General features: G+C 34.5%; 1 protein-coding gene across 1 annotated transcript in view; it reads left to right on the top strand.

Moving 5' to 3' along the window:
- LOC139698341 (uncharacterized) overlaps positions 1 to 15749 on the top strand; it is a 38742-nt gene extending 22993 nt beyond the window's left edge. The window contains exons 11-16 of the mRNA XM_071597253.1: positions 3748 to 3939; positions 6356 to 6592; positions 7635 to 7835; positions 8431 to 8600; positions 12466 to 12556; positions 15294 to 15749. Of these exons, the coding sequence (XP_071453354.1) occupies positions 3748 to 3939; positions 6356 to 6592; positions 7635 to 7835; positions 8431 to 8600; positions 12466 to 12556; positions 15294 to 15367 (965 nt within the window). The 3' untranslated portion in view covers positions 15368 to 15749. The remainder of the gene's footprint in view (positions 1 to 3747; positions 3940 to 6355; positions 6593 to 7634; positions 7836 to 8430; positions 8601 to 12465; positions 12557 to 15293) is intronic.

Below are 15749 nucleotides of genomic sequence, written 5' to 3'. Positions count from 1 at the left end.
GACCATTTAAACTCTAAAAATTAGTTAAAAAATTCCTTGTTGATGAGCATATTCCAAATTATTTGAGCTTAAGATTGTTCCCTAACAATCTCTATACAATGTATAATATGCTCTATCAGCATGCATGTTGGGTCCCTTATGTGAGAGCCCTAGGAGTTCGTAAGTATTGATACTAAGTGATAATATAAATAATTTCTTGAATAAACTGTGCAAAGCATGGGTGGGTACAGCTGGTCTATTTTTTGGGTGAATCTATAGTGTTAGAATTCTTAGTTCATGTTCATTCATATTATGTGTTGCTCTGTCTTTACACTACAATCTCTATCATTTTTACTTTCATAGCTTTTTGTAATTAATTTGTAGACGGTCATTCAGGAGTAATTTAAGCTTACAGTAAACTCTCAATCATCCATACCTATGGAAGGATGATGAATTACACATATTTGATAAACATGGATAACTTACATACATGGAAAATATGGTTGTGATAAAAAACACATTCATTTTGTGTGCATCACAATAGCTTTTAAAAACAAGTGGCTTGTATTGGGAAGCAAATGTACACTTTTTTCATTGTTATTAATTCATGTTTGTATAGCAATGGAATGTAAAATTTTTTCTGTTTTCAGCCATTTTAATAAGGGTGGAATTATAGTTTTAGAAGAACATAGGACTGTCATCAAGTGAATAGCCGAAGGTATTGTCCGGAAGCTAATCCAATCACGTAGCCGGGAAAAACAAAATAATTTCTGATGGACAAATATTGACAATGGATATGGATTCGGATTCATATAAATACATACATTCATCGATACATACATGATTTATTATTTTTGGATTCATATGAATCACATGATACCAATTAAAATAATGCAGTGTGATACATTGCTTATTCATTGCATAATAAAACAATGTATTTACTCACCTTTGAGGAGATAATGGAATTCTCAGGGATAATAAATGCAAGAGAAATAATAATTTTAAAATGGAGGTATTACAAAAATGTTAAAAGTTAAGCATTTAACACTTGACAACTTTTGAGTTTGTGATAAAAATTTAAAAAAACTTTTAAGAAAGCCGAAGTATTTAAACATTAATTTTTTTTAAGTGCATAGAAATTTCCAAGCATTTAATTATCTTTTCGATTGTAATTTAATTTAATTTGTAGGTTGTAGGAAGAAAATAGTATGAATGATCCACACATGAATGATTGAGAGTCCACTGCAGTTTTTCATAAAAGACTTTCACTGTTCCATTATTGTAGGTAACTTCATCTTCTGTGGTGTCTCTTCATTCGAATGATAAAGAATGTGACAGTTTTTATTTTGAAATATTTATTTATTATTTATTTCGGAAAGTTCTCAAAATAGGCATCTCTGCAAGTGATGACCTCATTAGACATTAGTCATTTTCTGCCCGGTCATTTTTTAAAGTTTGGGGGTAAACAAAAGTTTTTGAGGGCCAAATCTGATGAATACGATGGATGTTGTGATAATTCATACTTAAATTCTATAATTTTCAGCATTGAAACTGCACGGGTGTGTACCTGTGCCTTGTCTTGATGGAAGAGAATTTTTTATTTACCAAATTTTTTCTTGATTTCTCTACTCAACCGGTGCAATAACTATGAATCATACTCTCAATTTATCTTTTGTCCTTCTTGTAAGTAAGCGGTATAGATGATTCCATGTGCATCCAAAATAACTGTGGCTATTGCATTATCGGCCGATTTAGCCATCTTGCCTTCTTTAGAGCTGGATCTCCTCACACTTTCAACTGCTCCTTTGCCTCTGGTGTGTAGTAGTGTGTCCATGTTTCAGTCACAGTTATGTATTGATGCAGAAACCCACCAGGGTTGTGGCAGAAAAACACCAAATTAGTCTTGGAATTCACCACACAATGCATTTATTCTTCACTAGCAGCAAACCTGGGTCCCATCACGCCTGGATTTCACACCCAATTTTTGTGCAAAATCGAAAGTACTGTACTTTGTAAAATTCCTGTGGGCTCAACTATTTCACAAACTTTCATTTGCTGTGCACTCAAAACCATATTGTGAATTTTTTCAATAATTTTTGATGAAGTCACTTCCACTGGATGTCCCGAACAATATTCATCATTTTTGGATATATGGCCATGCTTAAACTCATTTACCCAATTTTAAACAGTTACAATCACCGGAGCAGATGCACCATGAATGCCATCAGTGCCAAGTTGAATGTATTCAACTGGGCTTTGATCTCTTTCACTATTAAGCATTCTGAATGAAAGTGTTTAATCATTGCACAAAAACTAATTCTTTTGATTTTTCTAGATAAAAATAGTTTGTTGCTTCAATCGACTATGAAAATGAAACTACCTGTATATAATTGATTAAGCTGGAACTTTAACAGCAGTTGAGAATGAGATAAGGCTTGCTAAAAGCAAACCTTTTGTGATAGTACTAGTACCATCTCTAGGATTTTCCAAGGACTTGAATAACCCCATTATGATAAAAACACTTTCCCTGAATATTGGTCTTCATGATGAACTGTGAGATTATATGCAGTTTTATATTTTGTTGCATACCTTATGACTTTTCAGCAGAAGTGCATGCGTATACAATAAACTGTGAGGCTATTAAAGCTGAATAAAATTCATGTTAAATTTACTGGTAGTCGTTATTTCTTTTGCAGTACGATGACTGATTAAAGCATGAAATTTCATACTTCTTGCAGAATTCACTCACTCATTGAGGATGAACCTGAGAAAAGAATTTGGGTGACATTAGCGAAAAGTTTTATTTATTGGATTTATTTAGTTTATTTCATCCCTATTTACTATGGTTGCATGGGAGTGGTAAAGCATATTTCTTAATGTTCTTTTGGTCGCATTTCATAATCTTTTATTTTTGGGTACTCATATGTGATGTTTATGCATGAAATTTTCAAATTAGGTAATGCTAAATCTTTGTGTCTTGAAAATCCTGAATGCCTCCTCCTATATCTTTCCTATCTTTATGTGTATGGTGCAGCAATTTTCTTTGTTAACTGTTAAATTAAACTCTTGGTTTTGAGCTTAAATAAAATAGATACCCAATTCAATGTTTGTCTTCAGTTTGCCAATGAACTTATCGTTTCCAAACTTTTTTAAGCCAGCATGGGAAAATAATCTTTTTCTTTTACGGATAATAGAAGTCATAGGTATTTTAATAATAATAGATGTCATAGGTAAATCATTTATTGACTGAAAATATGTGAAACATGTTTTTGCAATGTTGATGGGTATGCCTAAAATGAAATCCCCTTCATTTTATGTCAGGATACAAAGATTCCCTCAACTGATGTTTTTGCTGCTTTTTGAACCATGATATATGTTAGTGGAGTAGCAGCATTTTGTCTATGCTGATATCATATGCCTCTGCAAATAAGATATTTCAGGAAACTGAAGCCTTAAATTTGTCCAGAATTGGTACTAAATCTCTGGAACTACAGAAATATGTATACAACCTTTTCTTTTATGAAATAGTAAGCATTGAGATGCAGAAATATTTCCTAAATGCAAAAAAGATCATTGACCTAGTGATAAGAAAAATTTTCATTTATTTTCCTTAAACAGGATTATTATGTTTCAAATTTTGGTCAAAGTGGTTGGCATCTGGAACTCTTTGAAAATAGCTTGTCAAGAGCCTCCCCTTTGATTTTCCTATGACTAGTAGTAGAATGAATTTCAGCAAAACTTTACTCACAATGTATTGCTTTTTTGCAGATAAGAAGAAACATGCAGAGTCATCAAGCGATTATCTTCGGAAAAAAGTTCTAACAATGAGGTTGGGACATTCAGCATTTCATAATTCAGTGATCGAAGAGAATGCACTCATTGTTACTTCTACCCCAAAGAAATCTTTGACAGAAAGCAAGATTTCATCTACATCAAAGGTGGAAAGTAATTCTGATGAAGGTAGGCTTAGAATTTAAAAAAAAAAAAATATTGTCTACCTCATTACATAGGCTAATACTATTTCTTTAATGTTTCACTTTTTTTCACATTTCCACAATGGTAGCAACCTTAGATTATTCACAGGATGCAGTAATTTACAGAGAAAGGACCTCTGCAGAGAGTGAGCTCTTCTACAGTGAATTGGATCAGATGTTGGAATGACTTCAGAAGGGGGTTTACAATTAAAAATTTGAAAATATGCAGTCTCAAAATCTTGGAATAAAAGAAAAAAGAGGTTCAAGACCAAGTATAAATAGAGGAGGCTCAAATTGAGCAACTCATCTTAGGTCAACTGCTTAGGTTTCAAAATTACATAAAACCTTTCATGGTGTACTTGCTTCACAAGAAATGCAGATCATCCTAAGAGAAAAGCTATCATTACTGTGATCAGCTATAGGAAAATATATTGAAAATGTGAGAAAGATGGATTACTTTGCTTTAGTCAGGCAACCCTTTGATTTTATGAAAAGTATTTGAGATCACTGGGTCAAAATGGTAGCTAAGGAATTGGAATAAGTTAGAGCAAATCTGTTGGAAAATTTCTGTAAAAAAATGAGATAAGAGATAATGTAATGGGTATGCTAGAGGAATTAGGATGAGAGCCTCTTGAGTAGTAGTAGTAATAGTTTTAGTGGAAATGACCGACAGCTAAGGTTATTTGTGCCATTTGGGATGGATGAGAGAGAAACCTGGTGTTGGCATTAGCATACTCTCAATGAAGGCTTCAGGGGGTCCGCAGTTTAACGTCCCATCCGACAGATGGTGTACTCACTCAAAGTGCTCTCCACAAAGTACCTCAAGTAGGGATCAGGATATCACTGGAAATATCTTCTGCCTCCATAATTTGAACCAGGGTCCTCTGGGTCGGAAGCCAGTACGTTAGCCCCCCACACTATCCTGATCCCCTTGGGTCCTGAAGGGAGTAAGAAAGACTATAAAAATATACATTATACCAGAGTTTACTAATGACATTGAAGTAATTATTATGGTCCTATATTACTTAGAGATAAGACCATTAGGATAAGATGCAATATATGCTACTGCTCACTGTTATATGTTCTTCTTCCCTTGCATAATGTACAATCACAGAAAAGCAGATGTACGTAAGATGACCTACATTCTTAATTCAAAAAGTTAAATTTTAAGCTTCTCTCCAATACACCTACTATTGCATAATTCATATAGGGATGTATGTGTACATGAGTTTATGTATTATGTTCAAATATGTAAGTATTCATATTTATGTGTAGATGGCAGGTGCCCTAATACCCCCAGCCACTTACCTTTGTATTGATTTTTGGAAGATTATGTAGATGTAGAGAAGTGTGATTTCATTACCATTGGAAAAAAATACCCTGCAACAGAAATTATTAGGGCATCAATATGTCAATGGATGATCTATTCACATATCCATAAAAGGAAAAACTGCTAAGCATGTAAAATAATTTCAGTATTTAAGAAGATTAGTAACTTAGAATTGAGGCTATACGGAGGAAATAAGAAAGAGAATTTTTATGGGTGAGAAAGCTTATAAAATTGTGAGAGGATATTTGGAAGCAAGCAGAATTCTAAAAGAAGTGGGAAAGATATTTGCTAAATATTTTATTTGAAATTTGGTACCTTACCGCGGTGAACCATGGATGGTTAAAAAAAAATGTATGAAAAGTATTTACTTTCAAATATGGCTGTGGAGAAGAATGCTGAAGTTAAAGTGGTCTGTCAGACTGAGACATGAAGAAGTGATGATGAGAATCTGAGAGAGAAGAAAACTGCAGGGAGAAATATTGGTTGGAGCATTTACGTGTTACATGTATTACACTGGCATTGCTAGCTGAGAAGAGGGAAAAATTAAGGGAAAGAGAGGAAGAGGTAGAAGAAGTATTTGGGATACTACATGAGATGAGGATAGTGGACGTTACAGGCAAATGAAAGGTCTCAGGACTGTGTGCAATGGAAAAATCCAAATGAAACCTCTGTTAAGATTGTTCCACTTGAGGTAGAGGGGGGAAGAACCACTGTGAAAGATACTGCAGGAAAGTTTGAACCAAATATTTTTCAGTGGCAATTAAATTTGCAATTAATGGAAATTATACTAGATTGTGAAATTTATACTTTCTGTATGTGCGTTTCCATTATGATTTAACAATGATTTCTCTCCCCAAGCATATGTTTCTTTGCATATCATGTACATTGCTTCATTCTAATGAGAGTTCTCCAGGCATTGCATCTTATTGATGACACCAATGCCCTTCCGTTACTGTCTTCTGATAAATAAATTCGTTCGCACAGTCGAGTCAAATACTCATGAAAGCTAATAATTCGCTCACAATATAATTTGGCATAAATTTTTATTTTCTTCCTTTTATTGTGGTTCTAGCATTCGAAGACAAAGGAGTTAACTCTTCAAAAGTTACAGGGAAATTATCTACCTCAGGTAGAATGGAAGGCGATTTAGAAAACCACGAGAAGTTGAATAAAAGCCAGGGTAATGAGGAAGTAAATGGGCCCTTATTATTACCTCCTGTTAATGGTGATGATATGCTGAACAAAAAAATCGTATCCTTCGATGAGGCAGTTCCCAAATCGAGCGACAAAGGATCCAGTTCAAAATCAGGTATATATAAATATTAAGTGCAGAATAGTTACCTTCAATGTTAATCACTTTTCAATCAATATTCTGTAGAAAGCAAAGATAATATTATTTTTCCTAAGTTAAAAATGGAATTCTACAAAGTTAAGGCCTCAACCATTCAGTGCATTAATCACTTGCATAGATTTTCTTTAATGCAAAGAACATGTTGAGTTAAAGTTATCAGATGATATGACATGATAATTATATTACATGCTAATGTTTAATTCATGTTGAAATGGGTTTTATAAATCTGAAATATAAATTTATCTTAAGGCTTTTACCTGCTAGCTGTCATAATCATTAATATAGTTTTGGATCTAGTGTTGTCTATGCTGAAGGGCACGTCTATATCTCATCACCGAATGGAGTCCATGAAAAGTTATTTGCCGTTAGATTGCATTTATCATGTTGTGTATGTTTAAAATTCTATACAGTAATAAGGAGAATGCAATTGAGTGATTTTTCCATAAAAGTTGAAATCTCCTAACTATGAATTGACTACATGTTCTCCTTGCAAGTAAAAAAGTCTTTCATGTATCAAAATGCAATTAGTCTCTGCTCTACAAGATGATATCAATCGGCTCATGACTGATAATTAAGTGAACCCAGTAATACATTGTTGCCATCAATGGCTTCAAGTAATAATGCTGCCCTTAAGGTTTATCATGTTGCGCTTCTGTGGAGTATTTATATTAAAATGTTTAAGATATTAGTATTTTTTATTAATATATGAACTTTGGAAGTAACAAAATGTACCATAACCAATATTAAATTCATGCATTGTGTCTTTGGGAAATATATGTGACTAAAAATGAATGGTTTTTAAGGATTTTTTCATTTAATCTCCCTGACTTAAGCCAATATAGATTGAAGGAGTGGTATTTTTTTATGTCAACGCTAGATTCTCGAATCATTAAAAAGCACAGAGATGTGAATGCAAAGTGATTCCAAAACATTTCATTACTAAATATTTTTAACTGTACTGGGAAAATACATTGCTTTTCTATTTCTTTTATAACTTTAGGGAAGGCTTCTACTAGTTTTACAGCAGAGTCAAAAAAGGAAGTAGTTGCAGCTGTACCAGTTCAAAGTTTGAAAGTTGACAGTAGAATCTTAGGCCCACCATCCATGAGCACTTCGGCTGTTGGTTTGGGAGCTTCTTCTAAGGGGATGGCCAGTAGAGCCTCTGTTCCAGTTTTAATTGATGGCCAGCGAAGGGATTTAGGTAAGTGCTTGCATATATATAATCTGCTGCTAAACTTTTGGTGGAAATGAAAAAAATTCTCGGTTCAGTTGCATTTCATTGAAAAAAAAACTAAAGATTTTCTGCACTCTTAAATATGTGGGAAAATACTTTTTTTGTGTTACTACCATGCACCCACCACCCTCTTTATGATTTGATTGATATTAAAATATTGATGCTGAAATAAATGGAAAAATACATAAAGACCACAGAAATTCTGAAGGACATCTGCTGAAAGGCAACTTAGGGCTTTGCAGTACCTTGATAGGTAAAAACTGTATTCATTAAACAAAGAATTCAAAGCACATTAACATAAAAACGTTCTTTGAAAGAATGTTTTTATGTTGTTGTGTGTTATATGTTGCAAATGCATTGAAAACCTTGGATTTTCCACTATCTTTTGTAAAGAAGTTACAAATTCATAATCAGTAGTCTAGCAATTTGGGGCAGGTTTTCAATTGACTCTGAAAATTAATTTAAGCATCATAAATTCAAATGGGAATGTGGGTTTTGGTAATTTTTTAATTTATATCTTGTGTGCTATAAAAATTAATAATCTCAATGCTCTTCGTTTCAGAATTATTTGCAGATTACTCTAAAATTACACTCCGAAGTCGACAGAAGGAATCTAAAGATAATGTTGTTCATTACGGAGCTGCCCTGGATGTTCTTGGCTTGGGGTCTGGGTTTATTCATTTAACCCCAGGGACTGAGAAAGGCCTTCAGAATCCAAAATCATATAACATGGTCAGCATTTCCATATTGTATTAAGAAGTAATTTATAATTAAATAGTAGAATCTCCATTGTGCGTAGGCCATTTTTACTATTTAATCAATGTCTCGCAGGTCTAAGTGGTCCTAGATATCCACTAAATTTTAATGGACTCTTTATTTGAGTTACGTGAACTTGCTATAAAATATCAGAAATGTGTTCTCCTTAAATAGCTCCAAGGGTTTTAAAATATCCTCATAGATACCCATTCATTTTTATTTGAAATGTAATAATATGTACTTATTTTTTGATGCCATTTCTCTTTTGCCCCTGTTTTGTGGATGAAGTTTGAAAACATAAGCATTACAAAGACAAGTGTAGCCCAAGCTGAAGGTTTTGAATTGTATTTCTTGACCTTGGCTGTAAGTGTTGGTTAAGTATCTGCTCCAACAGCACCTCAGGGAATTGGGAAATAAAATGTTCTGTTTATGTTAACTCCTTCACTAGAACAATTATATCAAGCATGTTTTATTGACAAGGAAGGTGTATCAGCTGGCTGTAGAGAAAAGCATGATTGAGAGAAAGTAGCTGAGGACTATTGAGAAAAAAGGGAGCATTAAAAAAAAAAGGATATCGAAAATCGCAAAAGAAACTATAGGAACTGTTAATAGGAAAAGGACATGGAAACAATGGAAAAAGGGTGAGATGATTAAAAAGATAGATGAGAAAAGGAAATGGAAGAATATAAATATAGGGTAGAAGGAGGTACAAAGAGTTGAGTAATAAATTGAGATGGGTAACAAATGGAGCATAAGAAGTATGATGAAAGTTGCAGTGCAAGGATATGAAAAGTCTGCAGAGGAAGGGTGAAATTGGTGTGCTATACAACAAGGTTAAAACACTATCAGGGAGTAAGAAGGGAAAATACTTGTTCACAGTTAAATATAAGTTGAGTAAAATAATATTTGAAACAGAAAAGATCCAAGAAAGATTGAAGGAATATATAGAAGAGCTGTGTGGTGAAGGACTTAGGTCAACAAGGCTAGACATAGAAAGAGAACATGATGTAGGGGAAGATAGCTTAGGTCCAGGTATACTTGAGGATGATATAGAAAGGGCATTAAGGGAGCTGAAATGAAATAAAGCCGTGGGGGTGGATAACATTCCTGCGGAACTACTAAAAGAGATAGGAAAATGTGGTAGGAAGAGACCATATGGACTGATTAGTAGCATCTATGAGGAAGGAATCTGGCTGGAAGACTTTGTGAAATCAGTGCTTATTCCTATTCCAAAAAAGGTAAAAGCTACATCATGTAAGGACTACAGAACATTAAGTTTGATTTCCCACGGAGCTAAAGTTGTTCTCAGGATCATCAACAAAAGGATGGAGAGCAAAGCGAATGGTTACTTAGGAGATGACCAGTTTGGGCTCGGGAAGGGAAGAAGCATGCGGAATGCCATTGCAGTAATGAGATCATTAATAGAGAGGAATATAGAATACAATGACAATGTATATTCCTGTTTCATAGATTTTGAGAAGGCATTATGGAGTTAATTAGAAAAAAGTAATGAGCGTATTCCCGAAAATAGAAATAGATTAGAGGGATAGGAAGCTAATCTGCCACTTGTACAAGTCTCAGACTGCTCAGGTTTGAGAAGAGGGTGTAGAGTCCGCATGGGCAGTGTTAGGAAGAGGTGTGAGGCAGGGTTGTCCATTATCACCGGTTTTATTTAATGTTTATGTGGGGGAAATTTTTAAAGGGACATGGGAAGTGTTTTGGACCAAAATGGTCAAGGCAATAGAGACATAGGGGAAGAATTGTATTCGGTAATTAATCTTTCGCGAGGAGGGAATTGATGACAGGGATTTTGAATGAGGATGTTGGGAAAAGGCTCGTTAACTTGAGCATGGCGCGTAGTTATATATGCCACACCGACAGTCATTGAAGCAGGATGATAGGCATAGATTGGAGGCTTTTGAAATTTGGGTGTGGAAAAGTTTAAGTGGACAGGAAGAAAAATAAATGAAGAGGTGCTAGGTGTGGTTGTGGAGGAGAGTTAATTGCTGGGAGAAATCCTAAGGGGATGGAAAAGATGGATGCAAAGCAAATTGATTGGCAATTGAATGTTGAAGTCTGATAGAGTGTCAGGCAAATGAGGAAAGGGCAGGAGTATGATTGTGATGTTGTACGGAATGAAGGAAGGAAGGTAGTACAAGGTCTATGCAAAAAAAGGTGAGACTGGTCTTTATATGTGTGAACTGCTTGATGAATCACAGCCAGTGAGGTATCATCTCATAGTGGCATCTGTGACAAGTTAGACACAGTGTAGTCAGTAGTAAAATTTGCCTATCTCGATTTGCCTCTGCATAACAATGATTCTGGTCTGAGCTTGCTCACACTTGCTGTGCAAATTTTTGTGTTGGTGGGAATGAAGGTGTTTGGTTTGCGCATTGAATTTTGTTTTCGCCATGGAAAAAGTGCAACTGAAACTTATGCAATGATTTAAGAGGTATTCTGCAATGAATTTATGACCACAAATGTGGAAAAACAAGTCTTGGTGTTTTTATAACGACAATACATCAGCGCTCACATCATTGATTGTTACCAAGTTTTTGGCCAAAAACAGTGTACAAGTCATCCCCCTACTCTCCAGCTCTTGCTCCTGCAGACTTTTTCCTAATCCCCAAGTTGAAATTTATCTTGAAAGGATGTCGATTTGAAACTATTGAAGACATCCAACAAAATTGTACTGCAGACTAAATGGCTATCCTGAAAGAAGCATTTCAGGTGGCATTCAAAAGCTGGAAATAACGTTGGGAGTATTGTATTGGCAAGCCAAGGGATATATTTTCAAGGCAATAAGCATGATTACTAATGATGATAAGGTAAATAATAAAATCAAGTATTTATCCAAACAGTCTCATATTTTTTTGAACCGATCTTGAATACTGTGATAAAGAGGGACTTGTGGAATAGGATTTTGGGTTGTGTTTTGCTAGAAGAGACGAGATATGTATTGTATCCATCCGAAACCTTCCTTCACCTCTCTGTGAGCACATTCTCACTAATGTGTGTACAATTCATTGTTTTATTTATATTGATTTTATCATAAAAGTTTGATTTTAGGTAGCCAAGTTTTAATATTTAAATCCTGTACATTTTTATTTTTAACATTTCCAAATTAAGTAATTATAGAAAGACCATGAAGTCTGTTATGTGTATTCGTGCACACTACTTTTAAAAAATTAATCGGCGTGTGAAATTTGTGGTTATTATGTAGTAAAATCACTACCAAAAGCATTGAAATTTTGTTGATCCACTAGCTCTACACTCCAATGCTGCTCTTGTCTGCAAATCATGTCAATACATTTATATAGCATAATTCACTGAAAAACTTCATGGTTGTTTGTTATTTGGTGCCTAGAGGTGAATTAACTCACAAATGATAAATTTTGAATTAACCCTGGCTTTTGAGATCACCCTTCTTGGCCAACAATATAGCTCAATGTTGTAGCTTGTCATCCTGGGCATATTTTGTCACTCATCTGGCCATTTATCCTAGTTCCTGGAAAATCATATACATATGCCTTAGCATTGCTGAGTGATGTAAATCAATCTCATAAAAAATCCAAGGGCTGAAATTTAATTAAGGCAGAACGACGTGAGCCTGAGTAAACATTTATTCTACTACATCTAAATCATTTGCTAATATTTGCCAATATTTAGTGCATCCATGAAATCTTCTTGTCATTAATTAGTGACATAGATCAATGAAATGAGTAAATTGCTTTATGTGTTGTTATTATGGAAAGTAATGTACTTCTATTTTAATTAGAAATTGTTATTTAATGAGACTGGCTTGATTATTCTTTATACATTGTAAATATTTTTTCATCAGGTTTTTCTCATACTGGATGGTCAAGTGCTGGTTAAAATTCAAGAGAATAATCTTCTTGCTAACCCCGGAGATTTCTTTGCTGTTCCAAAGGGTATGTTCCTTACCCTTTCCTTAGATTAAGTTATAACTAGAGTATTAATTGAAATTAAGTTTTAACCAATAGAGCTTGTTGACTGGGAAGATTATTAGCTCATAGTTGGCCTTAACGTGCTAACTTGGCCTGTAAGTAATTCCTAATTATCTAAGGCATGCACCAAGTTTCATCAATGATGTGCTGTGATGGACCTGAGTTATTGGAAATTTCTACATCGGCATAATCTGTATAATTAGCAATTTTGCTATGGTATTTTAAATTAATGTTATTAACTAGGATTGGAAGTATTTTAAATGTTACTTGAATCATAGTATCTGGTAGTGATGGACAAATTGCCTTACACTGCAGTATATCTTTATGCCTTTGGGTGATTTTTTTTGGGCACTGTGGTTAAGTGCAAAGTAATGCATTTAAGTTGAAAATTGTAATCCCTTTCATTTTGTGAATTGGTGTGATTTGCTCTTGCCTTTCATTCATCTGGCTCCTATTTTTCAGTCTAATCTTAAATGATGCTTCAGCCTTTTCTTTGGTATTTCCTCAATCCAACCCAATACCGTCATATTAGCACTTATGTACTACCTTGATCAAAAATTTCCTGGAATTTATTCAGAAAATTAAAAATACAAGTTTATTCATCTAAATCTATATTGTCCCCTTCAAAGTAATACCCATCGACTGCAACACACTTATGCCATCGCTTGATCCAATCCTCGAAACATTTTTTATATTCGGTTTTCGGTATGTCCATCAGTGCTTCCTGCGATTTTTCCATTACTTCCTCTCGGCTGCTAAAACGCGTTCCCCGTAATGGTTTTTTAACTCGATTGAACAGAAAGAAGTCACAGGGAGCCAAATCAGGTGAATTCGGTGGCTGTTGGATGGTATTTGTTGCATTTTTCGTCAAAAAATTACGAATAATGATAGGACTGTGCGACGGTGCGTTATCATGGTGCAAAATCCACGAGTTTTCTGCCCACATTTCTGGTCTTTTTCGGCGAATTGCTTCACGCAAACGTCTCATAACGCCCAAATAATACTCTTTGTTTACTGTCTGGCCTTCTGGCAAAAATTCATGATGCACTACACCGTTGTAATCCATGAAAACCGTCAGCATTGCCTTCTTTTTTGACTGAAAACGACGTGGTTTTTTTGGTCTCGGCTCATTTGGTGAACACCATTCACTTGCCTGATGTCTGGATTGCGTGTCGTACTCATAAACCCACGTCTCGTCTCCAGTAATGATCCTTTTGATGAATGTGGGATCGGATTCAGCCTCGCAAATCATGTCTTTTGCGACGTCAACACGGTCTCTTTTTTGCATGAAATTGAGGTCTTTTGGCACCAACTTTGCTGCTACACGACGGAAACCCAAATCATTAACCACAATGTCTTGGGCGGGACCATAGGCAATGTTCAAGTCCTCCGCTATTTCTCTGATGGTTAATTTGCGGTTATTGACCAACATTTCTTTTACTTTATCAATTTTTTCAATCGTTGCCGAAACACTTTTCCAACATTTCCAACGTCCGTGCGCCACTAAATCCGTTTTTTACGCAAAATTTAATACAAGTTCGTTGTTGCAAATTTAAATCCATTTCTGCAATTGTAAAAAAACGCCAACACACACAGAGATAGATGTACTCTTGGCTACGTAACTTTTGCAAATGTCAAGTTATGACACTAAGATTTAAAGGGAATATCAACAACAGATGTACCAATTTAACAAAAAAAACAGAACTCAAATCGGAACGATGGGAGCGCCACACGGTGGTTATTCCGGGAACTTTTTGATCAAGGTAGTATATAATATTTGCCATCTTATGTAACTTCCTGAAGCTCACTTAGCTTCTTTCCAGTGATATCAAAACCCAGTAAAATGGGTTTTAAAGCACCTGGATACTCTTTCTCTAGGTCTGTAATAATGCTGAATCTCTAGCCATTGGGTTCCGAAGTCTCCCATCCAGGTTCTTTACCAATTTCCTGTCCAAATGATTAGTACCCAGTAACAATTGGCTAATGACACTCATTTGCACGGAGGGGAATTTCATCAGTAATATTTCCTTTATTAGCATTTTCCTTAATAATCCCATTTACGTATTAAACATGTAAGATTTTCAAGTTGCTCCTCCAAATTTTCTTAACTTTTTTCTTCTTGCTTGATTGGATGCCCGGTGACAATTGGAGAATATGTAGGTGCCATCTGCGATGCTCTATAATCTTCTCTGTCATTTTTAAAGAGTGAAATAAATTATTTGTCTCTACTGGTTTATTCCTTTTTTTCCCCCATATGCCAGATTCATTTTTATATCTAAGAAAGTGGTTTTAATGGATAATGTAAGCATATCAAATTTAAAATTTGAAGCACCTATGGGTAATTTTGTGTTGTCAATGGAAAAATAAGATCTATCTTAATTGATAGCATTTTAATGTGTCTGCTTTTATTTGAATACAATTTGAGGATTTTGCGGTCTAAAATATTGAGAAGGTCAGTCACCTAGCCAAGATTGATTCTGATATCTGTTGTAAAATGTAAATGTATAACGATAGACAGATAATAATTATGCTTGAGAAACTTGCTATTTTTCCTCTGCTTGGCTGGACATATTTTTCACTGAATCATGGTCAAATTTATTAATTTTAGTTTGTAAAAATGGTTTTTGTATGGTCAAGTGTACTTTCTTGAAATGTTTTTGAATGTCTTTTTACATAATCTTAATTCTTATCCACTTTTCAGGTTGTAAATATAATTTGACTGGATCTGGAGATAGAAATGCTATTGTTGCCTACTTTAAGTCCAAGGCAGCATAATGGGCCGGACACCTTGTCTGCAAATTTCCATCCCTCTCTAGTTTTGAACAGTCTATATGTTACTCGATGAAGAATATATTTTTATAGCCATATTTGTGATAGTAATCCCATTTATTGTATATTTCACCTGTATATTTTTAAGAAAATTTCTATAAGTGAATGAGATTTTAGTAAGACACGTTTTGTGGTTTATATTGCACTGTAGGGTGGATATTGAAATCTGGTTAATATAATATGGAAATTGCATAATATTGGAGAGTATTGAAATTTGCCTTATATTATTATGGAAATTGTTTTGAAACTTCTTGTCTGTATTATTCCATTGTACCTGTTTTTATATTTTAAAGGCATTCTTTATTATACCCTCAACCATGAATTTATT

This window comes from Hetaerina americana, unplaced genomic scaffold, assembly GCF_022747635.1.
Source record: "Hetaerina americana unplaced genomic scaffold, ioHetAmer1.1.p SCAF_10, whole genome shotgun sequence".
In the NCBI taxonomy this organism is placed as follows: Eukaryota; Metazoa; Arthropoda; class Insecta; order Odonata; family Calopterygidae; genus Hetaerina; species Hetaerina americana.
The sequence above is the reverse complement of the archived record's forward strand: the minus strand, read 5'-3'. Positions and strand labels throughout refer to the sequence as shown.